Raw genomic sequence first — 14273 nt, forward strand, 5'->3', positions numbered from 1 at the left:
CAGACGAGACATGGGTATGAAACTTATAAAATGCCGCAAAAGTGTACAATGAAGACCAGGTCGCAGCTAACAATGTTAAGCCGAAGCCTGGAGACAAACTGTTCCAGCATTTCCCACTGCCTCAATCGAGTGAGCCTTTAACCTTGGAGGAAGTTGTTAGTCCTGAACGAGGTATGCCTCTAATATTGCCGAAGGAAACAAAACGGGCAATAATGGAACTGGAGGCTGGGAATCCCTTACGACGACCTTCAGAGATGTCAAATAGGGCATCTGGGAGGCGAAAGGGAGCAGTCCTTGAGAGATATACTCGGATAGCTCTGACCAGATCTAACTTGTAAAGGGACTTCTCCAGGGGATGAACTGGAAAGGGACAAAGAGAATGAAGGACAATTTCTTAATTAAAGTGAAGTGAAGAGATCACCCTATGTAAGAAGGAAGGAATGGGCCCGAGAGCTACCGTGTCTTGATAGAGAATCAGGAACGAGGAAAGGCAAGACAAAGCTGCTAACTTAGAAACTCTCCTGATGGCGTAATAGCAACAAAGAAGGCCACTTTTATGACAGGAGAGAAGACGGAAAAACTTGAATGGGATGAAAGGGTGCTTGCTGGAGAGCACTCAAGGACAAGATTAGGATCGTATGGATCCATCGGTGGACGACAAGGGAGGTGCCAGGTGGTCGGCTCCTGGAAGAAAGGTGGTTACCTGGGGATGAGAAGCCAAATCTCGTTGAAAAATGATTGAAGATTGGAAACGTGACCCTTAAGGGTAGTGACCAAATTTTGTCCACACTCCATTGAAAGAAGACCTTCCAGTATCTGTGATAGATGAGCGAGGATGCTGGTTTTCTTGTTATAATTATGGTCTGAATAACCTGATGAGAAAGTTCGGTCACCCTTAAGACTATGGCCTCAACAGTCATGCCATTGAAATCAGAGACTGAGAACTCTGGAGGAAGAGGGGGCCCTGTGAAAGAAAATCTGGACGGTCTGGAAGCCTCCAGAGTACATTGAGCAGCTTCTTGGGCCATGTGGAACTACCAGGATTACGGGAGTTCCTTCCGCCTATATCCTTTTCACAACTCTCAGAATAAAGGGGAGAGGTGGAAAAAGATAAGTCAACTGAAAATGTGATCACGGGATCACTAGTGCATCAAATCCTATGACAAGCGGATCCCGGGATCTGGCTACGAACGAAGGAAACTTGTGGTTCATTTGAGACGCCAGGAGGGTCCCATCTCTGGCATATTTGCTTGAAAATGGCAGAAATGAAAGACCACTCACCCGATGCGAGACCCTGAAGACTCAGAAAATAGACTGCCCAAGTTTCCACCTTAGTAATGTGTACGGCTGACATGACGGGAATGAGATGCTCCGCCCGTCGCAGAAATCTTATTACCTCTGCCAACACCTGTTTGTTGCAAGCCCCTCCTTGATGTTTTAAGCCACGGCAGTGATGACGTCCGAGTTTATACGGACCTGCTTGCCTGCTAGGAAGGACTCATATCATATGAACGTTTTTGGTCCAAAAACGGACCTTCATCAGAAAGGTTTTTTGGTTTCTTTTGGTAGAAAACTGCAGAAGATACCGATAGGGTAATAGATATCCTTAGGTGGTAGCAAAGTCTACGCTGCTGGTATTATATAGAGGCTGGAGCACGAGTCTATCTGGTTGGAATTAGATAAATGTGACTGGATAAAGCAGGGCTACAGGAATGGGTTAACAGCGCTAGGAGTGCAGGCTCTGCAAACAGATACAGCGCTTAGTGCCTGCAGGAGAAATCCATGGTGCCACCGTGTGAGGATATCTATTACCCTATCGGTATCTTTTGCAGTTTTCTACCAAAAGAAACCAAAAAACCTTTCTGATGAAGGTCCGTTGTTGGACCGAAAACGTTCATACGATATGAGTCTATTTTTGTCTGGATGCTAAATAAAGAATATACTGCTTCTTCATTTTTGAGTGCCAAGTATTTTTGTACATATTTATGGGTTGGAAACCTTACTTGAGCACCAAGCAACCTTCCTTTTTCTCTGGAGTGCCGTGTTTTTTTGCCTGCTAGGAAGGACTGTCAGTGGCGAAGGGCAAGAAGGAAAAATTTCTCTAGTCTCCAGGAGAATGAAAGGGAGAGCGGATACATAGGAATTCCAGCGACCCTGCTCTGAATCATGAAGAAAACAGCGCTCCCCAACTGAGGAGACTGGCGTCAGTAGTGACGACCTGCCACCAGAGAGGGTGGAAGGACCTCCCTCGAAGGACAGACGCTAATACGTCCGCCAGGTCAGGGACTGCTTCCCTTTAAGAGGCGGTGGAATGGGCCGGTCCAGGGAAGCACTCCTCCTGTCCCAAGTTGACACAGGGCCAGCTGAAGAGAACGGGTCTGAAACTGGGCAAAGGGAGATATCTCCGTGGCAGTAATTATCTTCCCCAGAATTCTCATACTGTATTGTAGGGAGAGAGAAGCTGGTCGCTTAAAGTGCGGATCCCTCGGCAGAGAAATAAGAACTTCACCTTCGGAAAGAAGACCAGGCTTGTGCCATGTCAAACCTCACTACCAGAAACACTAAATGCTGGGCTGGGGTGATGTCACAATCCTTTTTTGGATTTTTGGCACATCTGGAATCTCACATACAAACTTTTTCTCCTTTCTGGCCATCGGGGGTTAATATCTGTTCTCCCCCCTGGTGGCAGCTGGTGTAATTACATTACTGCTGAATTTGCTGATGCAGGTGGTGACCACTCCCACCTTCCTTTAAATGGTCACCTGATGCATCAGCTGACTGTTGGTTATACAGGTCCTTTTGGATACCAACCGTGGTGAAGACAGGAGGTTGCTGGTGCAGTGGTGCTTCAGCTGAATGCTATTATCTGGTGCCTTACTCTGCTGTGCGGTGCATTGCAGCAGAGAAAGCTAAGTGTGGTTTTTGTTACCCTTTTGCTGTCTGTCTATCCTTACATTGTGTTGTATTAGTGCAACGGTGGGACCAGGGTCCGCACTTGCCAATTTCCTACTTAGGGATAGGTGCAGGGAAAGTCAGGGCTAAGGTATCCTGCTCGCCGACAGGTTGAAACAACCTGTATCGGGACACTAGTAAGAGCAGGGCACATCCTCAGGAGAATGCAGGCGGTGTCCATTTCCTCGTTCCCTATCGCAGGGCCCACCGTTGTAACTGTGTCCCCGCTGTTCCCTTGTTTGTTTTACTGTTTAGTGACCGATTGCTGGGTCATGTCACTCCGTGACAGGTTAGGGAGAACTCCTCTCTGTTGATGATCTAGCTGAGACGGGCCAGAGTGTCTAAGGTGATCTGAAGACTCTGGTCGCAGCCTCGGCGGGACTCCATCTTGAAATGACGGATCCGAACGTGAGGATTCGATCGCATGAAGTCTCTCATCAGAGAGATCCGACTTTCTTCGGGACTTCCAAAGGATTAGGGTAGAACCCTGAAAAGCAATTGTTGCGGGAAACAGGTACGATTACCCCTGAGTGTAGCGGGGAAGAGACGTCCTGAAGAATCTCTCGTGCTTGCTACGGATGTCTAATCAAATGAGACCGAAAGAAACATCCTCCTGTGAGGGAAGAAAATAACTGATTCTTGACTTTTTTTTTTTTTTTGAGGATGCGTCACACAGCAATGATGTTGCTGTTCTTAACAGCGGAGCAACAGGCTGCATCCAAAGAGGAGGTCAAAGGATATTTGCCGCATTGGGCAATCTGTTCTGCCAAATCGGCCATCTCATTCAGAGAAGCTGCCGCAAGGATGCCCTGTCGAAGCATTGTTAGAATCATAGAATCGTAGAGTTGGAAGGGACCTCCTGGGCCATCTGGTCCAACCCCCTACTCAAAGCAGGATTCGCTAAATCATCCCAGTCAGATGTCTGTCCAGCCTCTGTTTGAAGACATCCATTGAAGGAGAACTCACCACTTCTCGTGGCAGTTTGTTCCACTCATTGATCACTCTGTCAAAAAGTTTTTTGTAATATCTAATCTGTGTCTCCTCCCATTCAGTTTCATCCCATTGCTTCTAGTCTTTCCTTGTGCAAATGAGAATAAAGATGATCCTTCTACAATGTGACAGCCCTTGAGATATTTGTAGACAGCTATTAAGTCTCCTCTCGGTCTTCTCTTTTGCAAACTAAACAATCCCAAATCCTGCAACCTTTCCTCATAAGACAGGGTTTGCAGACCGCTCACCATTCTGGTTGCTCTTTTCTGAACTTGCTCCAGTTTGTTGATGTCTTTTTTAAAATGTGGTGCCCAAAACTGGACACAATATTCCAGATGAGGTCTGACCAAAGAGGAGTAGAGGGAAATAATGACTTCACGTGATCTAGACTGTATGCTTCTGTTAATACATCCTAGAATTGCATTTGCTTTTTTTGCTGCTGCATCACACTGTTGACTCATATTCAGTCTGTGATCTATTAGTATACCCAAGTCTTTTTCACATGTGCTGTTGCTTAGCCCTATTCCTCCCATTCTGTATATGCTTTTTTTCATTTTTATTGCACAGATGTAGTACTTTGCATTTTTCCCTGTTAAAAACCATTCTGTTAGTTGCTGCCCACTTCTCCAGTTTATTTATATCTTTTTGAATCCTCTCTCTCTTCTCTAGTATTAGCTATCCCTCCTAGCTTTGTGTCATCAGCAAATTTAATCAGTTTACCCTCAATTCCTTCATCTAAATCGTTGATAAAGATGTTGAACAATACAGGGCCCAGGACAGAGCCCTGTGGTACCCCACTTGAGACATTCTTCCAACTGGATGTGCAGCCATTTACGACCACTCTTTGGGTCCGATCACTAAGCCAGTTATGAATCCACCCAACAGTTGCCTTGTCCATTCCATACTTAGTCATTTTTTCAATAAGGATTGTATGAGATACTTTGTCAAATGCTTTGCTGAAGTCAAGATATACTATATCTACAGCATTTCCTTGATCCACCCAATCAGTGATTCCGTCATAGAAGGAAATTAAGTTAGTCTGACATGACTTATTAGTTACAAACCCATGCTGACTCTGTTTAATCACTTCATTCTTATCCAGGTATTGACATACATGTTGTTTAATAATTTGTTCAAATATCTTTCCTGGTATAGAAATCAGACTCACCGGCCTATAGTTGCCTGGGTCCACCTTCTTCCCCTTTTTGAAGATAGGAACAACATTTGCTCTTCTCCAGTCTTCTGGCACTTGTCCTGTTCTCCAAGAATTTTCAAAGATTATGGAGAGGGGTTCAAAAATTTCTTCTGCTATCGCCCTCAGTACTCTGGGGTGTAATTCATCTGGACCTGGAGACTTGAATTCATTTAGGTTAGCTAAGTGTTTCCTCACTATCTTTCTGTTTATAGATATCCTGGATTCTTCTATTCCCTTAATAGGACAGTGAAGAACAGTTGATGTCACATTTCCTTTCTGAGAGAAATCAGATGCAAAATAGGAATTTAAAAGTTTGGCCTTCTCAACATCCTGTCTTACCATTTCATCATTTTCATCCTGTAAAAATCCTATAGCATCTTTGACTTTTCTTTTACTTTTGACATATCCCCAAAATCCTTTATTATTGCTTTTGACATCTCTTGCAAGCCTCAATTCATTGTCAGCTTTAGCTAATCTGATTTGTGCCCTGCAGGTTCTGCAGACAGCATTATATTCTTCTTTAGATATGCCTCCCTCTTTCCATTTTATAAACATTTTTTTCTTCCTTTTTAGCATGTGCTTAAGTTCTGTGTTCATCCATCCTGGTTTCCTTAAATGCTTCCTATTCTTCCCTCTTTTCGGAATTGTTAACAATTGTGCTTTGAGAATTTCATTTTTAAAGATTTCCCATCCTTCCTGGACATTTTTGTCTTTAAGGATATCCAGCCATTGGATCCCTCCAATTCTCTTTCTGAATCCCTTAAAATCTGCCTTTCTGAAATCTAACCTTGACGTCTGAGTCTTCACAGGTCTTCCTCCTCTAGTTATCCAAAATTCTAAAATAACATGGTCGCTACCTCCTAGGGTCCCAGCCACTTTTACCTCCTCAACCATTTCCTCCCTGTTTATAAGGATTAGATCCAAGGTAGCAGTTTCCCTTGTTTTCTCCCCTACCTTTTGTTGCCCAGGCGGACATGAACTTTGCCACCAGGCTTAGGCAAGATGAGACAAAGACTCAATCTGTCTAGCCATAGTGTCCCTAATAGACACACCGTCTGGCAGAGACAAGACTGTCTTGGAAGACAGGCGAGAAACCGGAGGGCCCACCTTGGGGGACTCTACCCATCTACCAACGAGATCAGGGCTAAAGGAATAAATTATGTTAGCTGCTTCTTTCCCGGGAAGCGCTTTTCAGGATGTTTACAGAGTTTAGCCACTAAAGTTTAAAATTCCCGGTCATAGTAGAAAGTTCGGGAGGGACGTTTTACCCGCTTGAGGGAAACTGAGTGCTTCTGAGCATGTGGCTCGTTCTCCATGAGATTCAGGGTTCTGATAACTGCCAAGATAGGGCTATTTGATCATACCCTGTGTCTTTGAGACCTGGTCCGAATTGGACTCAGACTGGAAATCCGCATCCGACCCAAAGGCCACCTCCGAGGAGGGGGCCTGGGGAGAGGAGGGCATCCTAAAGGGGAACTGAAAAGAGCCACTTCCTGTGCTTTGTATCCGATCTGTCCCTGTGAAGGTCATGGTCAGGTGCATATGAATCACCGTGAGAGGCGTTCGGAGCACTGGTGGCGGTAGACAGATGTAAAAGACGATCCAGGACCAGGGACTGTGATACACTCTGTCAGGTCATAGACCGACTGTGACATGGCCACAGCCCACTCCAGAGGGAGGGTGTGCTCTAGTGTTGGGCGTTGGAGGGCTCCTGTGAGGCAATCACGGTGGTAGGGGCTGCAGGGCAGACAGAAAAAACCTAAGACTGGCCTGAAGACCACTTCTTTTTTACAGATGGCACAGGCGACTAGGGCTACTGTTGGGGAGAGCCTAGATCTTCACAAGAGAGAAAATAACCAGTCTGGGTTGGTCCTACCTGATGACAGAGATGTTGCTGTCGCTGCTCAGGATGCAGTGCCCCCCAGATCCAGTGCAGAATAGTGATGGTTGTCCGCTGTGCCCTTAGGATCCTGAATTAGATAGTGACTGAAAGTGCACAATTTTTCACAGGCTTTGCAGAGACGCACCATGCGGGGGGCGTGTCCCTGGAGACCGTGAGAGAGGGAAAGAGAAACACATTATCTCATAAGGCAAAACAAATGCGCTCATCGGAAGGGGGCATGACTAGGCACAAGGCGCGCACTGATTGGCCGAGGGTCCGATAAGGGGGTGTGGCTACACGCAAGGTGCACACTGGCCGAGGGACCGGTAAGGGGGTGTGGCTACGCACAGGGCGCACACTGGTTGGCCAGGGGCAGGTAAGGGGGCGTGGCTACATGGAAGTCCGGAGAAGGCCCAAAGCTGGCGGATAAATTAACAGAAGAACCCAGCCCTAGCCAACACGTCTCGGCGCAAGCAGTGACAGGACCGCTAACAAATACCCTAGTCCGGGTGTGAAAAAACTGGCCGAGCTGATGCGTGTCGGCCTGTATCAGGGAGAATGGTCCCCTGCTATTGGCTGTATCGCCAGGGGAGTGCACAGGGCAGAGAGTGTGAACAGCCAGGGAGGGGAAGTTCCATGATATAAGCGAGAAAAAACGCGACAAAGGAACGCGTCCTGTGGGGGGTGTGGTCAGAATCAAATGAAGAGGAGGAAGATGCCTCCCATTGGACAAAAAGACTGCACGATTTAAAATGGGCGATGATGATTGGCTATAGGAGGACAGGGAAGGGGTGCGGCCATCAAAGGGAGGGGGAGTGAGTGCTGAGTCTGGGCATAGGAAAAATGGCCGCGGCTGCCAGGAGATCCCTACCACTAACGCCGCCTTGCTCCTGAAGGGAAAGTGAACTCCAGGATGACGCCTTTCGCTGCGGAGGGAGAGGAGGGAGACATACCTGCGGTGAGTCCCGGTCCCTCTTCAGCAAATGAGGATCACATCATGAGCCCTCGTGTGGCAGAGAGTCACTGGAATCCGGGATCCTCCTTCTCGCACCGTCTCCAGACGGTGCAGAAGATGGCATCAACCCCTTACAAGAAGGGTGGAGGCCACCGCTGGTGACCACCGTCTTCCTCTCAGCCCTCTCCGAGAGGAGGGGTGAGGAGGGGAAATGGCAAGGACTAGCCACTGGAAATCACTCTGGAGCACCCGTGAGGGTGACAGGGGATAAGATGCTGCCTGCGGGACTGAGAGTTGCGATGTGAGTGACACCACGCTGCTTGCTCAGCCGCATAAATGTGGGAAAGCAGGGTGAGAATTTACACCCTGTTACCCTGAAGCTGTGCCTGAGAAACAAAGGGAAAAATTAATAATACATAACACGACCTGAAAAGAAAAAGGATTAGCTGCGGATATGGGATTAGATCTAGGCCCGCCTCCTACAGACTCTAAGCACAAAACTGCAGTACTTGGCTCTGTCAGTGGGTATATACTACTGGGGAGGAGCAATTTCCTTTTTTTGCCTAGTGTCGGCCTCCTAGCAACAGCAGCATACACCCATGGTAACCTGTGTCCCCCAATGAAGCGATAAAGAACTATGTAGTAATTGGATAAATACTATAAACATGCATGTTCTCATTAAATATTGGAGTTATGCAGTCTCCAGGTGTTACTAAAATTACAGAAGATACAAAGCTAAACTATTACTGTTTATTAAATTAAAGGGGTCTTTAAAGACAGGCTACCAATATGGATTCCTGATGGTCATTAACATCTTAGCACTGCACATAGTCTCAACTCACAATTCATTTGAACTAGTCGTTGCCCTAAAGGATAACATCCAGAAATGGCTCGCTAGGTGGGCTCTCTGGAATTCCATATTTCCCTCGAGTAAAGAAAATCATTTTATGTAATAATTTGTTTCTCTTTTAAACAAGTTGTACAATCAATCTATATATGTTATAAAACTGTCGGGTTTAGTGGTGATTTTAATCAGATCTTTTTTCTGTCTTTCCCCTTTTTTGCCCCATCTTGCTTCGTTTCACTTTTCCTTCCTTACTTTTCCTCCTTGCTACCCTGATCATTCCTGTTATTTCGTAGGTAGTTGGAGACATGTGAATGTTTTTTTTTTTTTTTCATATCTCTAAAAAATAATTATACTTGTTTGTGTATGTCTACATGTCCCCTTTCCCCCACCCATGCCGAGCTATTGTAAAAAATCACTTAATAAGAACGCCTTTGAAACAAAATAGTCTGTTATTCCTGATCTGTAAACGTAGTATTGCTCTTCTGTATGGTGCCCATCTCTTTTAAGACTGAGGTGTTGCTCTCTGTACTGGTAAAGCTTTGGCTATTGGCAGATATTGCATAGGAATTTACATCAGTTTTCACCTCGCTAATTTCCTCCCAACATAAGTGACTGACTTCCTCCAACCCTGCCAATGATTAATTCAAAAGCGCCTGATATTTTCCCCTCCCTGTTTCCTACTGTTCCTCCTCCTGAGAAGCCCCTATTTATATCTCCTCGTGTCAGATTAATTAGCACCTCTGTGGCATTCAGCATGTGAGCCGACTGCACAGCAACTTGCCGTGATAACAGCTTTGCTTTAAAACCAAGAAAGACGTTTTCTTTGGCAGGATTGTGCACATTATAAATTGCATCTCAGACACGTAGCTGAGCTCCTCTTTAATTGGTGGAAAGCTGTGGGGTTTGAGTTTCAGTAATTAACCGTCATTACAGTGGTGCGAGAGCTGTAAAAACATGTCTGCAACGCTGAAATAAAAAGACCTAATAAATCATTTGGGTTTATTATGAACACTCGCAGGTGGATCAGGCGGGTAAGAAATCATCTTTATTCCTGTTATTTAGATGGCAAGATTGGGGCGACTTCAAGGAAAAGCAAACCTCATCCTTATGTTTTTAGATCTTGTGCTTATCACATATCCAAAAATAAACCACCCTATAGGATAGAAGAAGACTGGAAATTTTGTTTGCAAAAGTTGAGTAAAAGCCCCACTTATGTACTGCAGCCATTTGGTAGCCATGTAATATCCTCTGATTATAGACGAGTGGTGGGGGGTCCCCCATATTATTTTTATTTTCAGAACTCCTGGGCCCATTTTTAACATAAAAAGTAATGGATGACCTCTGTTTTTAAGTCTACAGGAAAAACCTAATTTGGGGTTATTGCTGAGGAAATTTACATCTTGATAATTGTGATCTGTACTGGTGATGTATGGCTAAACCTGTTATTTGTTGTGATACCTGCTCGTACCTCGTTACTCTGGCTATTTGAGGACTGTACAAATTCTGTGGTTAGCGGTTTTATGAACCACTCAATGCATTTTTAATACCCTATGTGGCTGGTGGTGACATTAGAATTGCTAGTAAATGGCTTTTGTGCCCCTTATTTCACCATCAACATCCGGATATTGTCCACCAGGCAGCATCTCCTCTCAATGATCTTGTCCTGAACACATATTTTAATGTTTCAGCATGTTTAATTATTGCGTTTCTGATGCATCTTTTTCCCTTCTAGGAAGCCCAAAAGCTACTAAATCTGACATGGACATGGCGTATGAGAGGGCACGGGTGAGCCTGACTCCAGATGACTTGCCTCCGAGCCCGGTCATGAACAAGGTGAGCGAGCATGTTCTTCACGTCTATTATAGAAATGTGAAGTCAATGGTCCAGAGATGGAGCTGCAGCCTTGTCCTCCAGGGAAATAGCATAAACATCACGCAAGCTAGTCCCAACCTCCCGCTTTTCAGATAGATGAGAACTTGTACTTTCTACCAGATTGATGTAGTTTGTTAAGGGGGACCGGTCACAAAGTTCTTCTGAAGATCATTAGATGATTGGTCTTCTTGCGTAGTTTAATAAATCCAGCAAACCTTTCCTTGGAACTTAAAATCTACATGATATATGGTGGCAGAATATCGGTGACATCAAATAGTTGTAGAAGGAATATTCATGATCTCTGTTCCTATGGGGTTTAAGCCCTTCCTGACCTTTGACGCCACGTAGGCGTCATGAAAAGTCATGCCAATACGACCCATGACGCCTATGTGGCGTCATGAATTGATTGCCCCCCTGCGGGTCGGATGACCGGAGTCACTGAAAGGTCACCTGACCTGCACACAGAGGACACTTGAGTTAACCCCAGGGGGCGTGCCTTAGCCCCCACGTGCCTACGATCGCTCTGATTGGCTGTTTCACTTTTAACAGCCAATCAGAGCGATTTGTAATATTTCACCAATGAAATTTGGTGAAATATTACAATCCAGCCATGGTCAATGCTGCAATAGCATCGGACATGGCTGGACACCGAGACCCGACAATACCCCCCCGCCGCCATCATCATCTGCTCCCCCCCACCTTCCGATCCCCACCCCCCTCACCCCCCCGGTACCGCCGATGTCCTGCTGTGGCTCCCGGGGTCCCGCCGTCCCGGATCATGGGCGCCGCCATCTTAGAAAATGGCGGGCGCATGCGCAGTGCGCCTGCCATTATCCAAGATGGCGGCACCCATGAATTTGCCGGCTTCCCATTCATTTTTCATTTTGATCACTGTGATAAACTCTCACAGTGATCAAAATGAAAAAAAAAAGTAAATACACCCCTCGTTTATCACCCCCATAGGTAGGCACAAATAATAAAATAAAAAAAATATTTGTATTTTTCCATTAGGGTTAGAATCAGGGTTAGGGGTGGAATTAAGGTTAGGGTTGGAATTAGGGTTAAGGTTAGGGGTGGGTTGGGGTTGGAATTAGGGTTGGGCTTGTGATTAGGGTTAGTGGTGTGTTGGGGTTGTGGTTAGGGTTATGATTAGGTTTGGGTTAGGGGTGTGTCGGGGTTAGATTCGGAGTTAGAACTGAGGGGTTTCGACTGTTTAGGCACATCACGGGGTCTCCGAACACAACATGGCGCCACGATTTATTCCAACCAATTTTGCGTTCAAAAAGTCAAACAGCGCTCCCTCCATTCCAAGGCCCGATGTGTGCCCAAACAGTGGTTTACCCCCACATATGGGGTATCAGCGTACTCAGGAAAAATTGCACAACAACTTTGGGGGTCTAATTTCTCCTGTTACTGTGGAAAATAAAAAATTGGGGGCTAAGAAAATTATTTTTGTGGGGGAAAAAAAATTATTTTTTTAATTCCACAGCTCTGCGTTATAAACTTCTGTGAAGCACTTGGGGGTTCAAAATGCTCACCACACATCTAGATAAGTGCCTTGGGTGGTCTAGTTTCCAAAATGGGTCACTTGTGGGGGGGGGTTTCCACTGTTTAGGTACATCAGGGGCTCTGCAAACGTAACATGATTCCCGCAGACTATTCCATCAAGTCGGTATTTCAAAACGTCATTACTTCCCTTCCGAGCCCCAACATGTGCGTGAACAGTGGTTCCCCCCACATATGGGGTACCAGCGTACTCAGGACAAACTGTACAACAACTTTTGGGGTCCAATTTCTCCTGATACCCTTGTGAAAATAAAAAATTGCGGGCTAAAAAATCATTTTTTGAGGAAAAAAAAATATTTTTATTTTCACGGCTCTGCGTTATACACTTCTGTGAAGCACATGGGGGTTCAAAGTGCTCACTATGCATCTAGATAAGTTTCTTAGGGGGTCTAGTTTCCAAAATGGGGTCATTTGTGGGGGAGCTTCAAAGTTTAGGCACACAGGGGCTCTCCAAACACAACATGGTGTCCGCTAACGATTGGAGCTAATTTTCCATTCAAAAAGTCAAATGACGCTCCTTCCCTTTTCAGCCTTGCCGTGCGCACAAACGGTGGTCCCCCCCACATATGGGGTACCAGCCTACTCAGGACAAACTGAACAACAACTTTATTTTGTGAAAATAAAAAATAGCGGGCTAAAAAAATCATTTTTGAGGAAAACATTTTTTTTTTATTTTCATGGCTCTGCGTTTATAAACTTCTGTGAAGCACACTTGGGGGTTCAAAGTGCTCACTACATATCTAGATAAGCTCCTTGGGGGGGACTAGTTTCAAAAATGGGGTCACTTGTGTTTCTACTGTTTAGGCACAACAGGGGTTCTGCAAACGCAACATGATGCCGCAGAACATTCCATCAAAGTCTGCATTCTAAAATCGTGCTCCTTACCTTCTGAGCTCTCCCATGCGCCCAAACAGTGGTTCCCCCCCACATATGGGGTATCGGTGTACTCAGGACAAATTGCACAACAACTTTTGTGGTCCAATTTCTCCTGTTAGACTTGTAAAAAAAATAGCAGGCTAAAAAATATTTTTTGAGGGAAAAAAATGATTTTTTTTATTTTCACTGCTCTGCGTTATAAACTTCTGTGGCACTTGGGGATTCAAAGTGCCCACCACACATCTAGATAAGTTCCTTGGGGGGTCTAGTTTCCAAAATGGGTTCACTTGTGGGGGAGCTCCAATGTTTAGGCACACAGGGATTCTCCAAACGCGACATGGCAACCGCTAAATATTCCAACATATTTTCCATTCAAAAAATCAAATAGCGCTCCTTCCCTTCTGAGCCCTGCCGTGCACCCAAACAGTGGTTTAAAACCACATATGAGGTATCGTTGTACTCAGGAGAAATTGCCCAACAAATTTTAGGATCCATTTTATCCTGTTACCCATGTGAAAATGAAAAAATTGATGCTAAAATAAAATTTTTGTTGGAAAATTTAAAATGTCCATTTTTTTCCTTCCACGTTGCTTTAGTTCCTGTGAAGCACCTGAAGGGTTAATAATCTTCTTGAATGTAGTTTTGAGTAGCTTGAGGGGTGCAGTTTTTAGAATGGTCACTTTTGGGCAGTGAACCCTCAAAGGGACTTCAAATGTGAGGTGGTCCCTAAAAAAAAAATGGTTTTGTAAATTTTGTTGTAAAAATGAGAAACTGCTGGTCAACTTTTAACCCTTATAACTTCCTAACAAAAAAAAATTTTGATTACAAAATTGTGCTGATGTAAAGTAAACATGTGGGAAATGTTATTTATTAACTTTTTTGTCTCATAACCCTCTGGTTTAACAGAATAAAAATTCAAAATGTGAAAATAGTGAAATTTTCTAAATTTTTGCCAAATTTCCGTTTTTTTCACAAATAAACGCAAAAATTATCGACCTAAATTTACCACTAACATGAAGCCCAATATGTCACGAAAAAACACTCAGAATCACTAGGATGCGTTGAAGCGTTCCAGAGTTATTACCTCATAAAGGGACACTGGTCAGAATTGCAAAAAATGGCCAGGTCAAGGGTCAAA

The 14273-nt window shown here is 44.8% G+C and overlaps 1 protein-coding gene across 3 annotated transcripts in view; it reads left to right on the top strand.

Annotated features, from left to right (window-relative positions):
• Positions 1-14273, top strand: part of PNPLA7 (patatin like domain 7, lysophospholipase) — a 339713-nt gene that overhangs the window by 207914 nt on the left and 117526 nt on the right. For all 3 annotated transcript variants that reach the window (XM_073558322.1, XM_073558321.1, XM_073558323.1), the window contains one exon: positions 10554-10654. In XM_073558322.1, the coding sequence (XP_073414423.1) occupies positions 10554-10654 (101 nt within the window). The remainder of the gene's footprint in view (positions 1-10553; positions 10655-14273) is intronic.

The sequence above is a fragment of the Dendrobates tinctorius genome, unplaced genomic scaffold (genome assembly GCF_039654945.1).
Source record: "Dendrobates tinctorius isolate UK_male_01 unplaced genomic scaffold, ASM3965494v1 ptg000013l, whole genome shotgun sequence".
Lineage (NCBI taxonomy): Eukaryota > Metazoa > Chordata > Amphibia > Anura > Dendrobatidae > Dendrobates > Dendrobates tinctorius.